The sequence below is a fragment of the Mauremys mutica genome, chromosome 4 (genome assembly GCF_020497125.1).
Source record: "Mauremys mutica isolate MM-2020 ecotype Southern chromosome 4, ASM2049712v1, whole genome shotgun sequence".
NCBI lineage: Eukaryota > Metazoa > Chordata > Testudines > Geoemydidae > Mauremys > Mauremys mutica.
In genome coordinates, this window is record NC_059075.1 from 92369480 (window position 1) to 92387784 (window position 18305).

The 18305-nt window shown below is 41.8% G+C and overlaps 1 protein-coding gene across 1 annotated transcript in view; it reads left to right on the forward strand.

Moving 5' to 3' along the window:
- QSER1 (glutamine and serine rich 1) overlaps window positions 1-18305 on the forward strand; it is a 76857-nt gene that overhangs the window by 12194 nt on the left and 46358 nt on the right. The window contains exons 2-3 of the mRNA XM_045014991.1: window positions 11929-12041; window positions 13026-13187. Coding sequence (XP_044870926.1) covers window positions 11929-12041; window positions 13026-13187 — 275 coding nt within the window. The remainder of the gene's footprint in view (window positions 1-11928; window positions 12042-13025; window positions 13188-18305) is intronic.

Here is an 18305-nt window from a genome sequence, read left to right on the forward strand (position 1 = left end):
AATCACACAGTGTTTTAATATCATGTGCTGCAGAGAGTCACAGGAGACATATTAAACAGCAACTTATGGCTCCTGAGCCTCAATCTGAGTATCACTGAGCTAAATGAATTCTTTGAAATGGTTGTCACTGCAGAGGATTTGGAGGAGATTTTGGCACATTGATAAGTTAAACAGTAATAAGTCACCAAGATCAGATGGTGTTTATCCAAGTTTTCTGAAGGAACTCAAATATGAAATTGCAGAACTACCATTGGTGGTATGTAATTCATTGCTTAAATCAGCCTCTATACCAGTTAGCTGGAGGGTAGCAAATGTAATGCCGATTTTAAAAAAAGGTTCTAGGGGCAATCCTGGCAATTACAATCTGGTAAGCCTAACTTCAGTAGTAGGCAAATTGGTTGAAACTATAGTAATGAACAAAATTATGGGACATGTTGATGGACACGATATGTTGGGGAAGAGTCAGCATAGCTTTTGTAAAGGGAAATCATGCCTCATCAATCTATTAGAATTCTTTGAGGGTGTCAGCAAGCACACGGATAAGGGTGATCCAGTGGATATAATGTACTTGGACTTTTGACAGGGTCCCTCACCAAAGGCTCTTAAGCAAAGTAAGCGGTCATGGGATAAGAGGGAAGGTCTTCTCATGGATCAGTAGCTGGCTAAAAGGTAGGAAAAAAAGGCTAGGAATAAATGGTCAGTTTTCACAGTGGAGAGAGGTAAATAGTGGGACCACCAAGGATCTGCACTGGGACCAGTGCTGTTCAACATATTCATAAAACTGGAAAAAGTTTGTAGAGGACACAGAATTACACAAGATAGTTGAAGTCCAAAGCTGACTGTAAAGAGTTACAAAGGGAACTCAATAAAGGCAGTGACTGGCAACAAAATGGCAGATGAAATTCAGGGTTGAAAAGTGCAAAGAAATACACCTTGGAACACACCCGAACTATACATACAAAATGATGGGGTTTAAATTAGCTGTTACCATTCAAGAAAAAGATCTGGGAATCTTTGTGGATAGTTCTCTGAAAACATCTGCTCAATGTGCAATAGTAGTCAAAAAAACAAAACAAAAAAAACCCCAACAGAATGTTAGAGACCATTAGGAAAGGGCTAGATAATAAGACAGAAAATATCATCATGCCACTATATAAATCCATGGTAAACCCGCATTTGAATACTGTGTGCAGTTGTGGTCACTCCATCTTTTTTTTTTTTTTTTAAAGGGAGAGGCAGAGAAGGGCAACAGAAATGATTAGTGGTATGGAACAGCTTCCATATGAGGAGAGATTAAGACTACTAGGACTCTTCAATTTAGAAGAGAGACAACTAAGTGGGGGATTTGATACAGGTCTATAGAATCTTGAATGGAGTGGAGAAAGTGAATAAGGAAGTGTTATTTATAGTTCACATAACACAAGAACCAGGAGTCACCCAATTAAATTAATAGGCAATATATTTAAAACAAGCAATAGGAAGTAGTTCTTCAGTCAACACATAGTCAACCTGTGGAACTTCTTGTCGGGGGATGGTGTGAAGGCCAAAAATATAACTGGCTTTAAAAAAAGAATTGGGTTCGTGGAGGATGGGTCCATTGATGCCTAGTAGCCAAGATGTTCAGGGATGCAACCCCATGATCTGAGGATCCCTAAACCTGTAACTGCCCAAATCTGGGACTGGACTGCAGAGGATGAATCACTTGCTAATTGCCCTGTTTTGTTCATTCCCTCTGGAGCATCTGGCACTGGCCACTGTTAGCAGGCAGGATACTGAGCTAGATGGACCATTGCCATGATGCAGATAAATAAAAATTCAGTAACACTAAAATCAGTACCCAGAGTATAGCAAATGATGCTGAATTGTGTTACTGTTACAGTAAACAGTTCAAGTTCATACTGGTTAAATAGTCATGTGATCTTCCTTCTGTCCTAAGCATCGTCTATATTATGTTCGAGTAATGTCCTCAAGTAATATTCTCAGGGACACTGAATAAACACAGGTTATAGATAAGGACAGATATCTTTATTAGCATATTTTCATTCTGGGCATTAAATATCAATAGTCAATACAAACAAGCTGAATTTATATGCATAGAGATTAAAATAAAGGCAGATATATTGGCTAAAGAAAAATGAGTTGTAAAGTACACCTCAATTTACAAATAACTTACATATCTGCTATAATTTAGAGAGAACAGTATTTCTAATTAGATTAGTCAGAATCAAGTTTCTCAATATTTTTCCTAGAGATTGAGAGTCTTTAGTAAATTTTGTTAGCAGCCTTCGTTTTTCGGGGAAGAGGACAGAGGCATCTATAATACAGGGACCCCTTGGTGCCAACTGGCAAAGGGCCCAACGGTACATAAAGTTTTATAGGGATCCCTGGGTCAGATATATGCATAATATAGGGGTCAGCAACCTATGGCACGCGTGCCAAAGATGGCATGCGAGACGATTTTTTTTAATGGCACACTGTGGCCGCTGCTGGCCCTGTTCAGCCTGCTGCAGAATCCCGGCAGTGGGCTGAGCGGGGCTGATGGCCAGGACTCCAGCAGACAGCAGCGTGCCATTAAAAATCCTGCCCGGCCCAGCCCACTCTTCTCCACCCCCCAGCCTACTGCTCTCTCTGGCAGGGCCGGGGGCAGAAGCAAGCTTGGTCCTGCCGACTGCTGCTGTAGGGCAGGCTCTGCCGGCAGCCAAGCTTCCCCCTCCCCTGCCTCTTCCCCCAGCGTGCTGCTTTGTGCCCTGCCTCCTATCCCTCCCTGCCGCCAATGGCCCTTTTAAGGGAGTGGAGAAGAGGAGCCCCAGTGCCCTCACTGCTCAGACCGGGAAGGAAGCGGAGAAGAGGCAGGAGCGGGGCCTTGGGGAAGGGGGGTGGAATCAGGGTGTATCCCTCCAGCCCCCTGCCGTGAGCCACTCAGGGCAAGGGGCTGGGAGCACCCCCCCGATCCCAGCCCTCTGCCCTGGCCCCTACACCCCCCTCACACCCCAGCCCCTGCACCACCACCCCCATGACCCCAGCCCTGACTCTGGCATCCCCCACACATACCCAGCCCCCCACGCCCTGACTCCTGCACCCCCCTCATACACCCCTAGCCCTCTGCCATGACTCCTGCACCCCCCTCACACACACCCTGCCCTGACTCCTGCACTCCCCACACATACCCAGCCCCCCACACCCTATGCCCTGACTCCTACATCCCCACCCTGAGCACCAAACGAGAGCTCTTGCACCCGCCCCATTTCCACCTGCACCCCTTGCACCAAATGGGAGCTACCCAGGCAAGCGCTCCACACCCAAACCTCCTGTCCCAACCCTGAGCCCCCTCCCTCATTCTAGCTCCTGGCCAGACTCTGCACCCCAACCCCCAGCCTGCTCCTTCACCCCCAGCCCTGTGCTCAGTGCACCCCCACCCTCAGCTCAGTGCAGAGAGAGAGAAAGAGAATGGGCCAGAACCAGGGAGAAGGTAGGTACCCACTCTATGTGGGCAGGGCCAGGACCCCAGACCAGTGGCGGGCTGAGTGGGGCTGGCAGCCGGGACCCTGGCTGGCAGGAACCAGCGGACGGAACCAGCTCAGCCCGCTGCCGGCCAGGGGTTCTGGCTGCTGGCCCATTGCCAGCCGGAGTCCTGACCGCAGGCCCCTCTCAGCCTGCTGCCGGCCTAGGTGAATGGAACCCCAGGCCGACAGAGGGCTGAGCAGGCCGGCGGCGTAAGATCAACATTTTAATTTTAAATGAAGCTTCTTAAACATTTTGAAAACCTTGTTTACTTTACATACAACAGTAGTTTAGTTATTTAATATATAGACTTATAGAGAGAGACCTTCTAAAAAACGTTAAAATGTATTACCGGCATGCGAAACCTTAAATTAAAGTGAATAAATGAAGACTCTGCACACCACTTCTGAAAGGTTGCCGACCTCTGGCATAATATGTCACTGCAGGATGATGTGAGATCTCAACCAAGAGCCAGTAGCCCACTGGTCGTCGTCATCACTGCAAAATGTAGCTATTCTAAAAATTATGTTCTTAAGGTTTTGAAGTTTAGGCAGGTTACCAGGTGGTGATACACCTTAAAAATGTCCCTTTGAGACAGGAGGTAACAAGCACCTATCTCCCTGTCTGGCCATTTGTGTATTGTTTATTGTATGCCTAGCTGCATACTGAGCCAGGTGCAAACTAAGATATTGTGAAATCTACAAGAAAGGAAATCTGCAGAATGAAATAAACAACATGGTGGTGTCCTGTTTATGAATAAAATCTAAGGATTGTCATGATATATCTTGGAGTGCAAAGAAACACACTGAGTCCTTCACCTAGGAGACAAGCTGACAGTGTGCTTGTGTCATGAAAGGAGGGTCACAGGCAAGGCTGGCTGTAAAGAGCTGCAAGGATTTGTGGTGAGCAGTACTCTAAAACAGTGGTTTTCAAACTGCACGTCCAGCCGGGGGAGCTGGGTTGGAGGGGGAAGTGTCTGTGCCTGCCGGCGAGAGCCACACCGAGCTGCTTGCATGCCTCTGCCTAGGAGCTGGACCTGCTGCTGGCCACTTTCAGGGTGCAGTGCGGTCCGCAGTGCCGGGACAGGCAGGAAGCCTGCCTTAGCACCCCTGCTGCGCTGCTGACCGGGAGCTGCCCCAGGTAAGCCTGTGCCCCAACCCTGTGCCTCAATCCCCTTCCCCAGCCCTGAGCCCCCCAACTCAGAACCCCTTCCTGCACCCCAAACCCTCCATCCCCGTCCCCACCCCAGAGCCTGCACTCCCAGCCCAGAGCCCTGACCCTCCTCCTGTACCCAACCCCCTTCCCCACCCCAAAGCCCCCTCCCACACCCTCAACCACTCATTCTCAGCCCCACCCTGCGGCCCTCACCCCCGCACTCCAACCCTTTGCCTCAGTCCTGAGCCCCTCCCACACCCCAAACCCTTCATCCCCAGCTCTGTTGGGTCATGGGCATTAACAATTTTCTTCATGTGGGTCGCCAGAAGAAAAGTTTGAAAACCACTGCTCTAAAACACGAGTATCTTGTTAATTAGGTCTCAGCTCTAGAATGCCTGCTTTGATTTTATTTTATATGTACCCATTTGTCCCCGATACTTCTGTTTGCTACTACCTGAATCTCTGTGTTTTGTTAAATAAACTTATATTTGATTTCACAATAAACATATCTGCGTTTTGTGTTACCTGGAGCAGTGATCTGAGGTGGAACTGGTAAGCTGGGTGTACTGTTTCACTGGAAGCAGTGAATCTATGAATATTGCAAGCGTCAAGTGGACCGGGGCTGGACACTCCAGAGGAAGGCTTAGAGGACTTGGAGGTTGGAGTGTGCCAATCACTATACTGTAGAGTCACAGCTGGGTCTGGGAGGCCTAAAGGGGAGTGCTTGTTTTGCCTGGGGAGGATGCATTTGGGGAGCTGACCCCTGGAGGCCCAGACAAGGCTTCCTCATGCTAAGGGCAAGTGGTAGTGAGGTGCCTCACAGCCTGGGGAAGAATCACAGCATCAGTGTCCCATTTCTACCCCCCCCACCCCATTGAAATCCTTTTTGAGAGTAATAACGATAATTTTTGCTTTCCTGCGCTCCGTGTACCACCAGTCTGGTTAAGAACAAAATACCAAGTGACTTTTTTAAGAGCACTTCCTCTACCTGTCTAGCTGCTGATATGATTATGTTTATATCTGTTTCAGCGACTTAAAATTAATTGCTTTTGTGTGCATTTATTCATGATCCTTGAATAGCAATCTTCTTGCAATGCATCAGGCCTGTTCAATGAACTGTTCCTGCTTTCAGTAAGTCAGGAATCAGCTGCTCAAGAAAGGAGGTCAAATCACCTCCTTCATCTCCCCCTGGGAGTCAAACCATTTATTTTTTCTTTGATTTGATTCTTCTAGAGTTCAAGTTTATTAGACAGAGAGCTTTGTTATCTTTTGTAGACATGCATGGAAAAAAATAACATCAATTTTCTGCTTGTGTGTCTGAGTAGAGGCCTCAGCATTAGAAGTTTTAGTTTTAGTGGGGTCTACAAGAGTCTCCAGTGTTGTTACCTAGGCTGATAGTATACAATTTCCCATCTCGAGCAGCTTGTGCAATATTAGGACTTAGAAAATGTCCATTGATTTTTTAAAGGATCTAATTTTTCCATCAACAGAAGCAGGAACTGTTGCTGCTTCAGAGCAAGGTGGCAGGTTCATTTGACCCACAAAAGGCTCTTTTGCTTTCTAAAAGTTCTGAAAGTTCTTTTTTAATCTTAGCTTGCCTAAAGATTGATCTGTAGTTCAATCACTTAACTTTTTGATTAGGTTTACTTAAGAACTGCTAAATTCGCTGGATGTTGAAAGAACAGTAGGTAGCTAATCAAAACTATCCTCTCTCCATATGCTAGCACTCTCTTTAACACCCTTTAAAGGTAATCTCTAAAAACTTGTCAAAAATAAAATATTAAAATATTTTTTGCTTGTGAATGCTTTGCTGTATGAACTGTAAGAAAGTAACATTTCTTGGGAGAAAATGCTATAGTCTGAAAAGCAATACTGAAAAAGGCTCCATGTCTAGACAGTGTTTATTGCAACAAAATCTTGTTGTCTTGAAAGTATAAAGTCCCCTGCACTTGCTCCTGAAATTAGGGGACATACAAAATCTGCCACAAATGAGACTGCGGGGAAACTCTGGAGTGGCAGCTAGTGTGATTCAATTTGCTAGCTTTTGCCTCTGGAGACTAAATTAATTCAAGACATAGAGATAATAGATTGATGAGTTCTATAAGTACTTGATGAGTACTATAGAAGTGCCTTTAAATAAATAAATAAACACTAGTATTTAAATTGCATCTAAAAATTTTTCTTGTAAATTAGGCTAATCCTTTCAATTTGAGATAGTTAGCATTCTTGGTGCAAAAGAGGCTTAGTACCACAACAGCATGATCGGCTGTTGTACATCAGGACTGAGGTATTTTAGTAGAGGTAAAAGTAAATACATGAATTTCACTTTCATTAGTGCTGAAGAGTTTTTGTTGTTAGCATTGTTATGGCAATAAAAAGTTAATAATAGTATTTGATATGAAGTCTCTGGAAAGGGACTAATTTAAAATAGTTTCTCTTTTCATTTCTTTTCTTTTCTTTTGATTCTGTATAGATTTTTTTTTTAAATCTATCAGAATTGTTACCCTACCATTGTCTAGAGATGTTGCTATCCTCTTTTTAAAAAACAAACAAACCTACAGCAGCCCCTTCTAACATGGTAACCACTTAATTGTGTGGTATTAAATTCCTTATAATAGAAATGAGAAAGTGAGCATGGCTTACTTAAGTTGAGTGTTAAATATTTTTGGAACATTAAATAGCAATCGAGACTAGTCATGAGATATTATTAGAGATGTTTATAACCACTATATCAAGTAAAATTAGCTAATCTAGAAGCTGGCATATGAAGGATTATTCAACAAAGTGAGAACTTTCATGAAATTCTTTAAAATAAGCGATCAAACTGAGTATACAATGGACTAGATGTCCATGGTATCATTCAAACTTGATGTTTATAATTTTGCTTTGTACATTAAATATATTATGCATTCATGTGCTTAAAAAACATATTTCATAAAGATACCTGAGGCCATAATCTTATTTCAGATTGTTGGTGCTTGTGTTCATGCACAGTACATGAGTTACATGATCTGCAGGGATATGTGTGGTTTTCTGAGATAAGAATCTACACTGTTAACAATTTATTGCACAATAATTGCTAGCTAATTGTTTTTATTAAATACGATATTTGTGTTGAAAGACAAATTCATTTTTGAGATTGAGGCTGCATTAACTCCTGACGGGTGGTTGAGAAAGCATAAAAGAAGTGTTGGGTTCTTCAAATATCTTCCATGACATACATAAACATGAAACTTTTATTATTATTAGAATTTTGACATTCTGATGATAATGCATTTTAGATAGTGGACATACTTGAGATAATGGTATACGTTCTGTTGTGCTCTTTGTTATGAAGTGTGCCATTTTGGGATAGCTTGTCATTATACCTCCTGTTCAAGCAGTTTGTCATTCAGAGACTTCTACCTCACCAAACTAACATAAGAGGTTGTCTTGCTGTGTTTGGATGTAATGTTACATTTCCATTACAAAAAAGGAAGGGTGGATAAGAGAAGCAATTACTACTTCTAAAAACAGTCTGCACCAAGGATCAGAATAATCAAATATTGTTTAACATTTCAAAATATTCCAACAGACCTCTTTGAACAGAAAGTTACCCATTATGCCAGTGTGGATTTTTCACAGCGTGGAAGGAATTGTCTGTTGCATAGGGAAAATATTTGAGGCAGTATGCCTCACAACTTGTCCAGGGCTTGCAATGCTTCTAGTGCGCCAGGTCAAAACACATTGCGGATGCAGGACATAAAATTTGAGGTTTTTTACCCACGAAAGCTGTTAGTCTTTAAGGTGCCACCAGACTCCTTATTGTTTTTATAAAATTTCTTAAAAAACAAACCTCATGGGAAACCCTTTTGATTGGCTGGCTCTTTCCTCACTTACCTGCATTTTTGGGAAAAGCAGCCACTCATGGATGCAGCAAGAAGGAGGCAGAGCTCTCCTCCCTCTCCACTCAGCAATGTGACATTATTCTCCCAAGAGGCAAGGGGAAAAAAGGGAACAGAAAGAGCACAGCAGTTCAAGGAGGCTCCTCTTTACTTCCTTCCCTTTCTCTTCTGTGAGCAACAGGTCAGTCTGCTCTCTGCTCCTCCTCCTTCCCTTCTCCCTGGCCTGAGATGAGGAAGAGGGGACCCCACTGCAGTCTCCCCCAAGCCTGGGGTAGGGTGTGAAGAATTGTAGGAGGAGCAGAGGTGAAGTTGGGGGCGGGCAGAATTGATGGGGGTTAGGTGGGGTGGAACAGTGGTTGGGACCGAATTCATGGAGGGCTGGAGGGAGCAGGATTGATTTGGGGATGGAATTAATTGCTGTCAGAGAGATGGGCAAATGTGGGGGTCGATCTTAGAAACCCCTACTTTTTTCAGACCACATTAAACATTGTGCCTGAGGCCTCCCTTAGAAGGTTGTCTGCCATGCAGTGAGGGTCCTTTTGCCCCAGAGAATTTCTGCAAAATCAAGGATACTCCAGCTACTTGTAATTGCTTATAGAAGGAAGAACAAGATATTCTGCCTTAGAAGTAATTTATGTAGAGAGAATTTATAGCTCAACTTTCAAAAACAAGGAAAAGAATCAATTATGTGTTTTTATGGATGTTACTGAAAATTGTACTTATTGTAACCAAAGTTGAAAATTCCTTCTTCTAGATCAGAAGATCGCACAAGGTTAGAATTGTATCACTGAATATAATTCTTGCTAACAATACTTGTATAATTTGAATTGATGATCAGTTTAGAATTGTATTACAATCCAGTCTTGATATATAAATGTAAAAGTTAAACATATGTTTACACGGGCTGTGTGTGTATTATAAAATTATCTGTTGGGCTGGAAATATAACAATTTTTAGAATGAGAGAACAGAAAATAACTTCACCCATAATGAAATACAGTTATGTCTGCCAACTATTCTTAACAAGGATACAAATCAGTAAACATTTCTTGTGTCACTGCACAAGAGCCAAACTCAAGTGATTTGTTAGTATTGTCACAGCTAAAGGTGGAACTATAAAGAAGTAATCTCAAATATTTTCAACTATAATACTTTTTCCTTAATAATTTATAATAAGATGCCGAATAGAATCCTATATATTTCCGAAAGAAATATTGCCAAAGTGGTAGGGTAGAGCTCTTAATGTATGCTTCCCACTGAGCAATATGAAGAAATTTGCACAGCGCTCAACAGTGTGAAGAACTCTCTGGGCTGGTGCCAAATTGAGCATTGATGATTAGGGGAAAATAATTATCACCTGCACATAAGTAGTGATGTGCTATGTAGTGAGACCAAATGATGTGCACAGTAGCAGTTTTAGGATTTTAATTTAATCTTTTTATATGCAGTGTTGTTGTAGCTATGTTGGTCCCAGGATATTAGTGAAACAATTTGGGCGAGGTAATAGCTGTTATTGGACCAGCTTCTGTTGGTGACAGAGACAAACTTTTGAGCTTACACAACACAGAGCTCTTCTTCAGGTCTGGGAAATGTATTTAGAGTGTCACAGCTAAATACAAGGTGGAACAAATTGTTTAGCATAAGTAATCAACACACATTTCACCTTGAATAGTTCCTTGAAATATGTAACTATTTATGCTAAACAATCTGTTACACCTTTTATTTAGCTGTGACCCTTTGAATACATTTCCCAGACCCTGAAGAGCTCTGTGTTGTGGTCTGTCTCACAAACAGAAGCTGGTCCAATAAAAGATATTACCTCACCCACCATGACTCCCTAGTTACTCTTTTTGGCAGCCTGGAATGGTGGCAATAGGAGAGTGCTTAAGCACTGCATTTGGAAGAAAAACTGAGGACTGACACAATCACAAGGGCCAGGTATGACAGAAATGTGCCTGGAAATTCTAATAAAGCAATATCCCTCACAGGAAGGTGCTCAGTGCCTCATGTTGTGTAGTGGGCACAGTGTTCTTGCTGGCCTACCAAATCTATACACTGTTTGCTCTTGTCATCTTTAGTGAAAACAAAGAAACAAAGCTCACAGAGTTGCCAATTCTTGCAATATTAGGTAACTTTTTGAAAGTTTCCCATGATGTCATGATTGCTGCATCAAACGCTCAGTTTTTCCCTTATACAAAGTGGCTGCCTTCACATTCCAGGGGATAGCAGAGGGTTAGTCGAGTCCCTTTCTCAGCAGCCTCCAGGGAGGCCTGCCTTTTTTCTTTTTTTTTTGAGGGGACAGGGGGCATGAGTTTAACATTGAATTTTATGCTTGGAATAATCAGACACACACAGGTTCAGGCAGTTGTCCCCTAAGGGCTCAACATCTAGAAGGTAAATGAAAAAGCTATAATTTATTGGCTTAAAAATCATGATATATTTTAAAATAATCTCATGGGTTTTTTGGTTCTGACTCATGTCTTTTGAATGCTTGGACCTGATCATATTGCACCATGGTCAGAAGTCCATTGATGACTCAGTGTTCCTGTTGCTCCTGCAGAACTGAGCCTCTAGAAGCTTGAAAGTAATTTCTGCCCCCCACCAATTATCTGCTTTTCTAATTGGTAAACATTAGTTTGTTGCTTTTCTTAGTTTATTTTATGCATTGGCATTATTGATATTGGCAAAGATCTAGACATAGTGTATTTTAACTGTTTGTATCACTTACGCACTTTTGCTGGCAATAAAAATGATAAAACTGCTTGATAATTCAAATGACTTATTATAAAAGTTAAACATGATCTACAATTTTTATTTAATTATATTTACTAGTGGAGGCCCAAAAGAATGGGTTTTTTTGGGCCATATTGCCACTTGCTATTGCTCTCAGTTTTGTCTTTTTCTGTTTTATTCTAGTAATAAACAAAACCTTTTAAATGTTCTTTCATTCTTGCTATAGTTTAGCCATTTTAACATATTTATATTTAAAATAATGTTCAACTTACACAATGAGTTTAAATTGAGCAAGAAATTGACGTATTATGGTGCAATGACTCACGTATAGGTAGTGGCCCACTAATGCAGATAAGCAGTAAATTTCGAAAAATGTATACTCCTTGCCATCACTAAACTAAGCAAATATCGCTTTTTTCTCAAGTTAATGCAATGTAGATTTTTTGTTATTGTGAACCCAAGCTTTCATCTGGCCAGCTGGTTCATGTAATACCAATTTTTAATTACCCTACTCTTTTTGTCAAGTCCTTGCTCAAACACAGATATCAAGCCTTGATATTTTTCCTTTATATAACTTTTTGGCTTCTTGTCAGAGTTTCATCGACTTGTTTCTTTGGTTGTGTGTTTTGTTTCCCACATTTAATTTCTTCATTTAGCTTAAGCTATGGAGGAGGACATCCATCACACTCAGAAACGGATCTTCTTCACAGACAGACATATGCAGCTTCTCATCAGCTTCCAGGATATGCTACCACCCACCATCCTACTGGTAAATGTCTATTGTATGAAAATCAATTTAAATAACTGCTCTGTTAAATACTACATCTTTAAACTGATTAATTATATGGTCCTAAGGAGCCTGTAATGCAAGGTGTGGCAAAGGCTATTTCAAGAGTGAATTTACTATTTCAGCAATTTACTGAGCCTTCAACCATGAGTTTGTCATGAGTGCACAATGGGGAAGGTAACTAGGAAGTTCAGTGCTTCACAATCTGGCTTACTAGTTCTATGAGCGTTAAATTAAAAACAAAAAAGTCCTGAGTTTTTTCTTTCAGATATTGAGCATCAAATTTTCAATGACTGTAAGTTCAATAAGTATCTAACTGTTAACCTATTCTACACGTAAGAGTCAAATATTCAGTTGGTCTCCAAAGCCAGCTACTGAAATTGTGCCAACAATTTTTGTGCAAATCAGATACTTAGAAGCCTAATTCATGCAAGTTTGGACACACAATTGTTCTTACTAGTTTGTGCAACCTTATGGTGTAGTATTAAAGGCTAGCTAAAAATGTAGCTTTAAAATGTGGTAATAGTGAATGACTTATAAGTAAATGATGAAACCTAATTGGTCATCACTTCATAAAAATGTGAGCCTGTATTCTGCAATCTAGATATCAACTTGTGTTGCATATGAAAGAAGAAGACTTCACAAAAAGAACAGTGGGCCAAAACCTGGAGGAGAGGGAAATGCATATTAAACTTAAAACTGATTAACTTTGCTTCCTACTGACATAGATTGAGTTATAGTATAGTGTTTTAATATATGGCTGACCACTACTAAATTAAAATTTTGAACAAATTTATGGTAGGTTTTTTTTAACAGCAAGTATTAACATTTCATACACAAATGCGTTTTTTTAAACAAGGTGAAAGGCTTTGTAGTGTTTGGGTAGCAGTGATATCTTGGACTGTGGCTTGCTCTTAAATTTGTAATAGGAATTCATTGTGATTTGTATATTTGTTTTTTTCCAAGGTCTTTCTGGAATATTTGATACTAGTATGCACAGTGCTGGAAGTAACACTAAAGAAACTTCAGTTATGAACTTTCTCTCTGCAATTGAGTCTCGCACTGCTCAGGCTGCTGCTTCAGGAGCTACCCTTTTACCACAATTCAGGGCTCCATCATGGCAGACAGGTGATGTTTTCTTAATTTTTAGCACACTTGTAAATTATTATATATGTGTGTATGTATTTAAAAGAGAGTTGTGGTGATATAATAAATAAGACTGAGATGAGAATTCTTTCTTAAACTCCTCTCTTCATTATTCTTAACATTCTGAAAAAATTTCCTCTTGAAACAATTTTTTTCATATTGGTGTTAGCCCAGTAGTGAATATTTCTTCAGTTTAAAAAAAAAAGGCTTCTCAGCCACTTTTGAATTTTGCAGTTATGAAAAAATGCACATCTTCCACATCCATTTTATTTTGCACTATTATAACCCAAGCCAAGCTTTTCATTCAAATTTTCAAAATTGGCAAAACAAATACGGTCAGACCAATGGTCCACCTAGTCCAGTATCCTGTATTCTGGTTGTGGCCAACCCCAGAAGCTTCAGAAGGAATGAGCAGAACAGGGCAGTTTTGAGTGATGCATTCCATGTTGTCCATTCCCTGATTCTGGCAGTTGGAGATTGAGGGATACCCGAAGCATGGGATTGCATCTGTGACCATCTTGGTTAATAGCCATTGATGGCCCTATTCTCCTTGAATTTATCTAATTCTTTTTTAAACCCAGTTTATACTATAGGCCTTCACAACATCACCTGGCAACAAGTTCCACAGGTTGACTGTGCATTGTGTGAAGTTGTTCTTTTTGTTTGATACCTGCTGCCTATTAATTTCAGTGGGTGACCCACTAGTTCTTGTGCTGTTATGTGAAGGGGCAAATAACAGTTCCCAGTTCCTTATTTACTTTCTCCATACCACTCATAGCCCCTTTAGTCATCTCTTTTCTAAACTGAACAGTCCCAGCCTTTAAGTTTTTCTCATATGGAACAGCTTCCATACCTCTAATAATTTTTGTTGCTTTTCTCTCTACCGTTTCCAATTCTAATATATCTCTTTTCAGATGGGATGCTCCAGAATTTCATGCAGTATTAAAGACATTGGCATACCATGAATTTATATAATGACACGAAGATGATATTATCTGTCTTCTTATCTATCCCTTTCCTAGTGGTTGCTGACATTTTGTTAGCTCGTTTGACTGCCGCTGCACACTAAGTGGATGTTTTCAGAGAACTCTCCATGATGACCCCCAGGTCTCTTTCTTGAGTGGTAACAACTAATTTAGTCCCCATCATTAGACATAGTTGGGATTATGTTTTCCAAGCTGCATTATTTTGCACTGTTGAACCCTGAATGCCATCTGTCATTTTGTTGCCAGTTACTGCCTTTAGTGAGTTCTCTTTGTAACTCTTCGCTGTCAGCATTGGACTTTAACTATCTTTTGTAATTTTGTATCCTGTGCAAACTTTGCCTCCTCACCATTTACCCTTTTTTCTAGATCATTTATGAATATGTTGAACAGCAGTGATCTAGTACAGATCCTTGGGAGACCCATTATTTACCTCTCTCCACTGTGAAAACTGACCATTTATTCCTAGCCCTTGTTTCCTATATTTTAACCAGCTACTGATCCAGGAGAGGATCTTCCCTCTTATCCCATGACTGCTTATTTTGCCAAAGAGTCTTTGATAAGGGACCTTGTTCAGCTATATTCACTGAATCACCCTTGTCCACATGCTTATTGACCCCCTCAAATAATTCTAATAGGTTGGTGAGGCATAATTTCCCTTTACAAAAGCCATGTAGATGTTTCCCCACCATATTGTGTCCACCTGTGTGTCTGATAATTCTGTTCTCTACTATAGTTTCAACCAGTTTTCCTGGTACTGAAGTTAGGCTTACCAGCTTATAATTGCTAGGATCACCTCTGGAACCTTTTTTAAAAAATTGGCATTACATTAGCTATCCTCCAGTCATCTAGTAAAGAGGCTGATTTAAGCAATAGGTTACATACCATAGTTAGTAATTCTGCAATTTCATATTTGAGTTCCTTCAGAAATCTTGGTGAATATCATCTGGTCCTGGTGACTTACTATTGTTTAATTTATCAATTTGTGCCAAAACCTCCTCTACTGACACTTCAATCTGGGACAGTTCCTCAGATTTGTCACCTAAAAAGTATGGTTTGACTGTTCCTCACTAGCTCCTTCTTGTACTTAACCAACTACTTTCCTATCCCTCTTGACTACGGATGCAGCAGGCTCTGCCACACGAACCATGTCCTCCGCCATAGCCATGAGGAAGAGCTTATGGCTCCAGGTGTCGGGCTTTCCTCCAGAGGTCCAACAAACAATTGAAGACTTGCCCTTTGACAGCATGGGGCTGTTTTCTGAGCAGACAGATTCCAAGCTCCATAGCCTAAAGGATTCATGGGAAACATTGAAATTGCTGGGTCTGCATACCCCCGACACCCAGAAGAAACACTTTAAGCCCCAACCCCCTCAGCACTTCTACCTTCCCCAGCCTAGGCAGGACTTTTCCGGGAAGTGGGGCAGGCATGGTAGGCGTAAGCCTCATCACCATCCACTGCCCAATCAAGGCCAGGGCTCGGCGAGGCAGTCATAAGGCTTTAAGCAAGCCTTTTGATGGCGCGCCTGGGGGCAACACCACCAGTCCACTCACTGGACCCTTCGCCTTGTTTTGTGAATCGTCTGTCCCACTTCTGTCATGCTTCAACCCAGATAACCTCAAATCGAAGTGGGATAATCTCTCCAATTCAGCAGATCATTCCACAACCACAAGTGGTCCATTCGCCCAGATATGGTGAATAGCATTTTCCAAAAGCAAGGAGTTCCCCAGATCGACCTGTTCACTACAAAAAGCAACAGGCAGTGCCTGCAGTTCTGTTCCTTCCAGAATCACAACCTGGGCTCCCTCGTGGACGCGTTCCTCCTTCCTTGGACGGACCACCTGCTGTTCGTGCTTCTGCCTTTCCCACTCATCCACGAGATTCTGCTCAAGATCCGCAGGGAGAGGGCCACAGTCATACTGATAGCGCCAGCTGGGCCTCTCCAGGACTGGTATACCATGCTCCTGGAGCTGTCGGTGGATACCCCAATCTCATTGCCCTTCCGGACCTGATCACTGAAGACCACGACCGTCTCCAGTGTTCCAGCCTCGAGTCTCTCCACATTACAGCTTGGAAGCTTCCTGGTTAAACCAAGTAGAACTAATGTGCTCCGATCCCATTAGGGAGGTTCTCCTTAGCAGTAGGAAACCCTCCACCAGGGCCACCTACCTGGCCAAGTGGGAAAGATTCTCAATCTGGTGTTTGCAGGCCCGTACCCTTTCATTGCAGACACTGATACCTCTCACCATAGACTGTCTGCTGCATTTAAAGAAGCAGGGCCTGTCGGTCTCATCAATAAGGGTTGACCTAACTGCATTCTACCCAGGAGTGGCTGGCCAATCAGTCTTCTCCAATCTGGTGGTGGGTCAGTTTCTTAAAGGTCTTGACAGATTATACCCACAAGTTAGACAGCTGATCCCGGTTTGGGACTTCAGTCTGGTTTTTTCAAGACTAATAGGGCCCCCCTTCAAGTCCTTAGTGATTTGCTTGTTGTTCTATCTGTCATGGAAAGTGGCATTCCTGGTCCAGCCTTTCTCCCAAAGGTCGTCTCTGTTTCGTGCCAATCAGGACATTTTTCTCCCAGTCTTTTACCCTAAGCCACACGCTAACAGTCAGGAGCAAAGACTCCACTTCTTGGACATACGGCGAGCATTGGCCTTTTATATCGAGCACCCAAAGCCGTTTCATAAGTCGATTCAGTTGTTTGTGGCAGTAGCTGATAGGATGTCTTCTCAAAGAATTTCATCGTGGATCTTGTCCTGTATCAGGGCATGTTATGATTTGGCAAAGATACCTGCCCTAGCACTAACAGCACATTCTACAAGGGCGCAGGCATCTTCGGTGGCATTCCTGGCCCAGGTCCCGATCCAGGAGATCTGCAGGGCAGCGACATGGTCATCGATCCACATTTTCACCTCTCATTACCCAGCATGCCAGGGAAGATGCAGCAGTCAGCAGAGTGGTGCTTCAATCAGCAATTCCATGAACTCCGACCCCTCCTCCTAGGAAATGCTTGGGGAGTCACCTACTTGGAATCGACGTGAGCAAGCACTTGAAGAAGAAAAAATGGTTACTTACCTTCTTGTAACTATTGTTTTTCTAGATGTGCTGCTCATGTCCATTCCAAGACCCACCCGCCTCCCCTCTGTCAGAGTATCCGGCAAGAAGGAACTGAAGAGGTGGCAGGTGGCAGGGACCTATATATACCAGTGTGAAGGCGCCACTCCAGGGGCCTCCACAGCTGACCCAACGGGTACCACTAGGGGAAAAACCTTCTGACAACTGCACGCGGCACGTGCACACCTACTTGGAATGGACGTGAACAACACATCCCGAAGAACTGTTACAAGAAAGTAGGTAACCGTGGGGTTTTTTTTTGTTTTTGTTTTGTTTGTTTTGTTTTTTAATACAGTAGTCCTTCTGCCTCTATGGCAATAAGTATTTCTGTGCTTGGGAGAATCTGACTGGTGTTTGAATGTTACTTAAAATTTCTATTTACTGCATCCATATAGATATATTTACCAATAGTATATAACATATTTATTTGCACAGCTTGCAAATTTTAAATTGGTGCTAAATTGCTTCTCTTTTTATTATAAGGGTTTAATTTCTGTTGAACTGAAAGGCCATCCAAATGCCCTCTTGAGCTGCCTTAGCTGATGCTGTCTAAGCAGTTTTGAGATTAAGTTGTAATGGTGCCCTGCTGCAACTATAAAACTTGAAACAACTGAAATATTTTAAATTATTTTAAATGGAATTTATTTGCTGAGATAATTGTGTCAAAACTGAAATTCTTGTTAGTGAGGATTTTACTTATTCTCAAATAGTAGTTCAAAGCTAAAAAGCTGGGTTTTTTTTCCCCTTAGCCACTGAACTGAAAGTTGAACTATATGAATCACTGCCCTATGCCCAATCTGGTTCCCATGAAAGTCAGTAAGATCACTGCATTTAACTTTCAATAGCAGCAGGGTAGGGCTCCAGGGATTAATTGACTAATTGCCTATATTTTTAAATGTAAGATTATATAAATCTATTTGAGGGCTTTCATTATTTGTTAATGGAAGGATAGTTTTGTGGATATGGACTGGAAGTGAGGAATAGAACTAAGGTTCTCTAG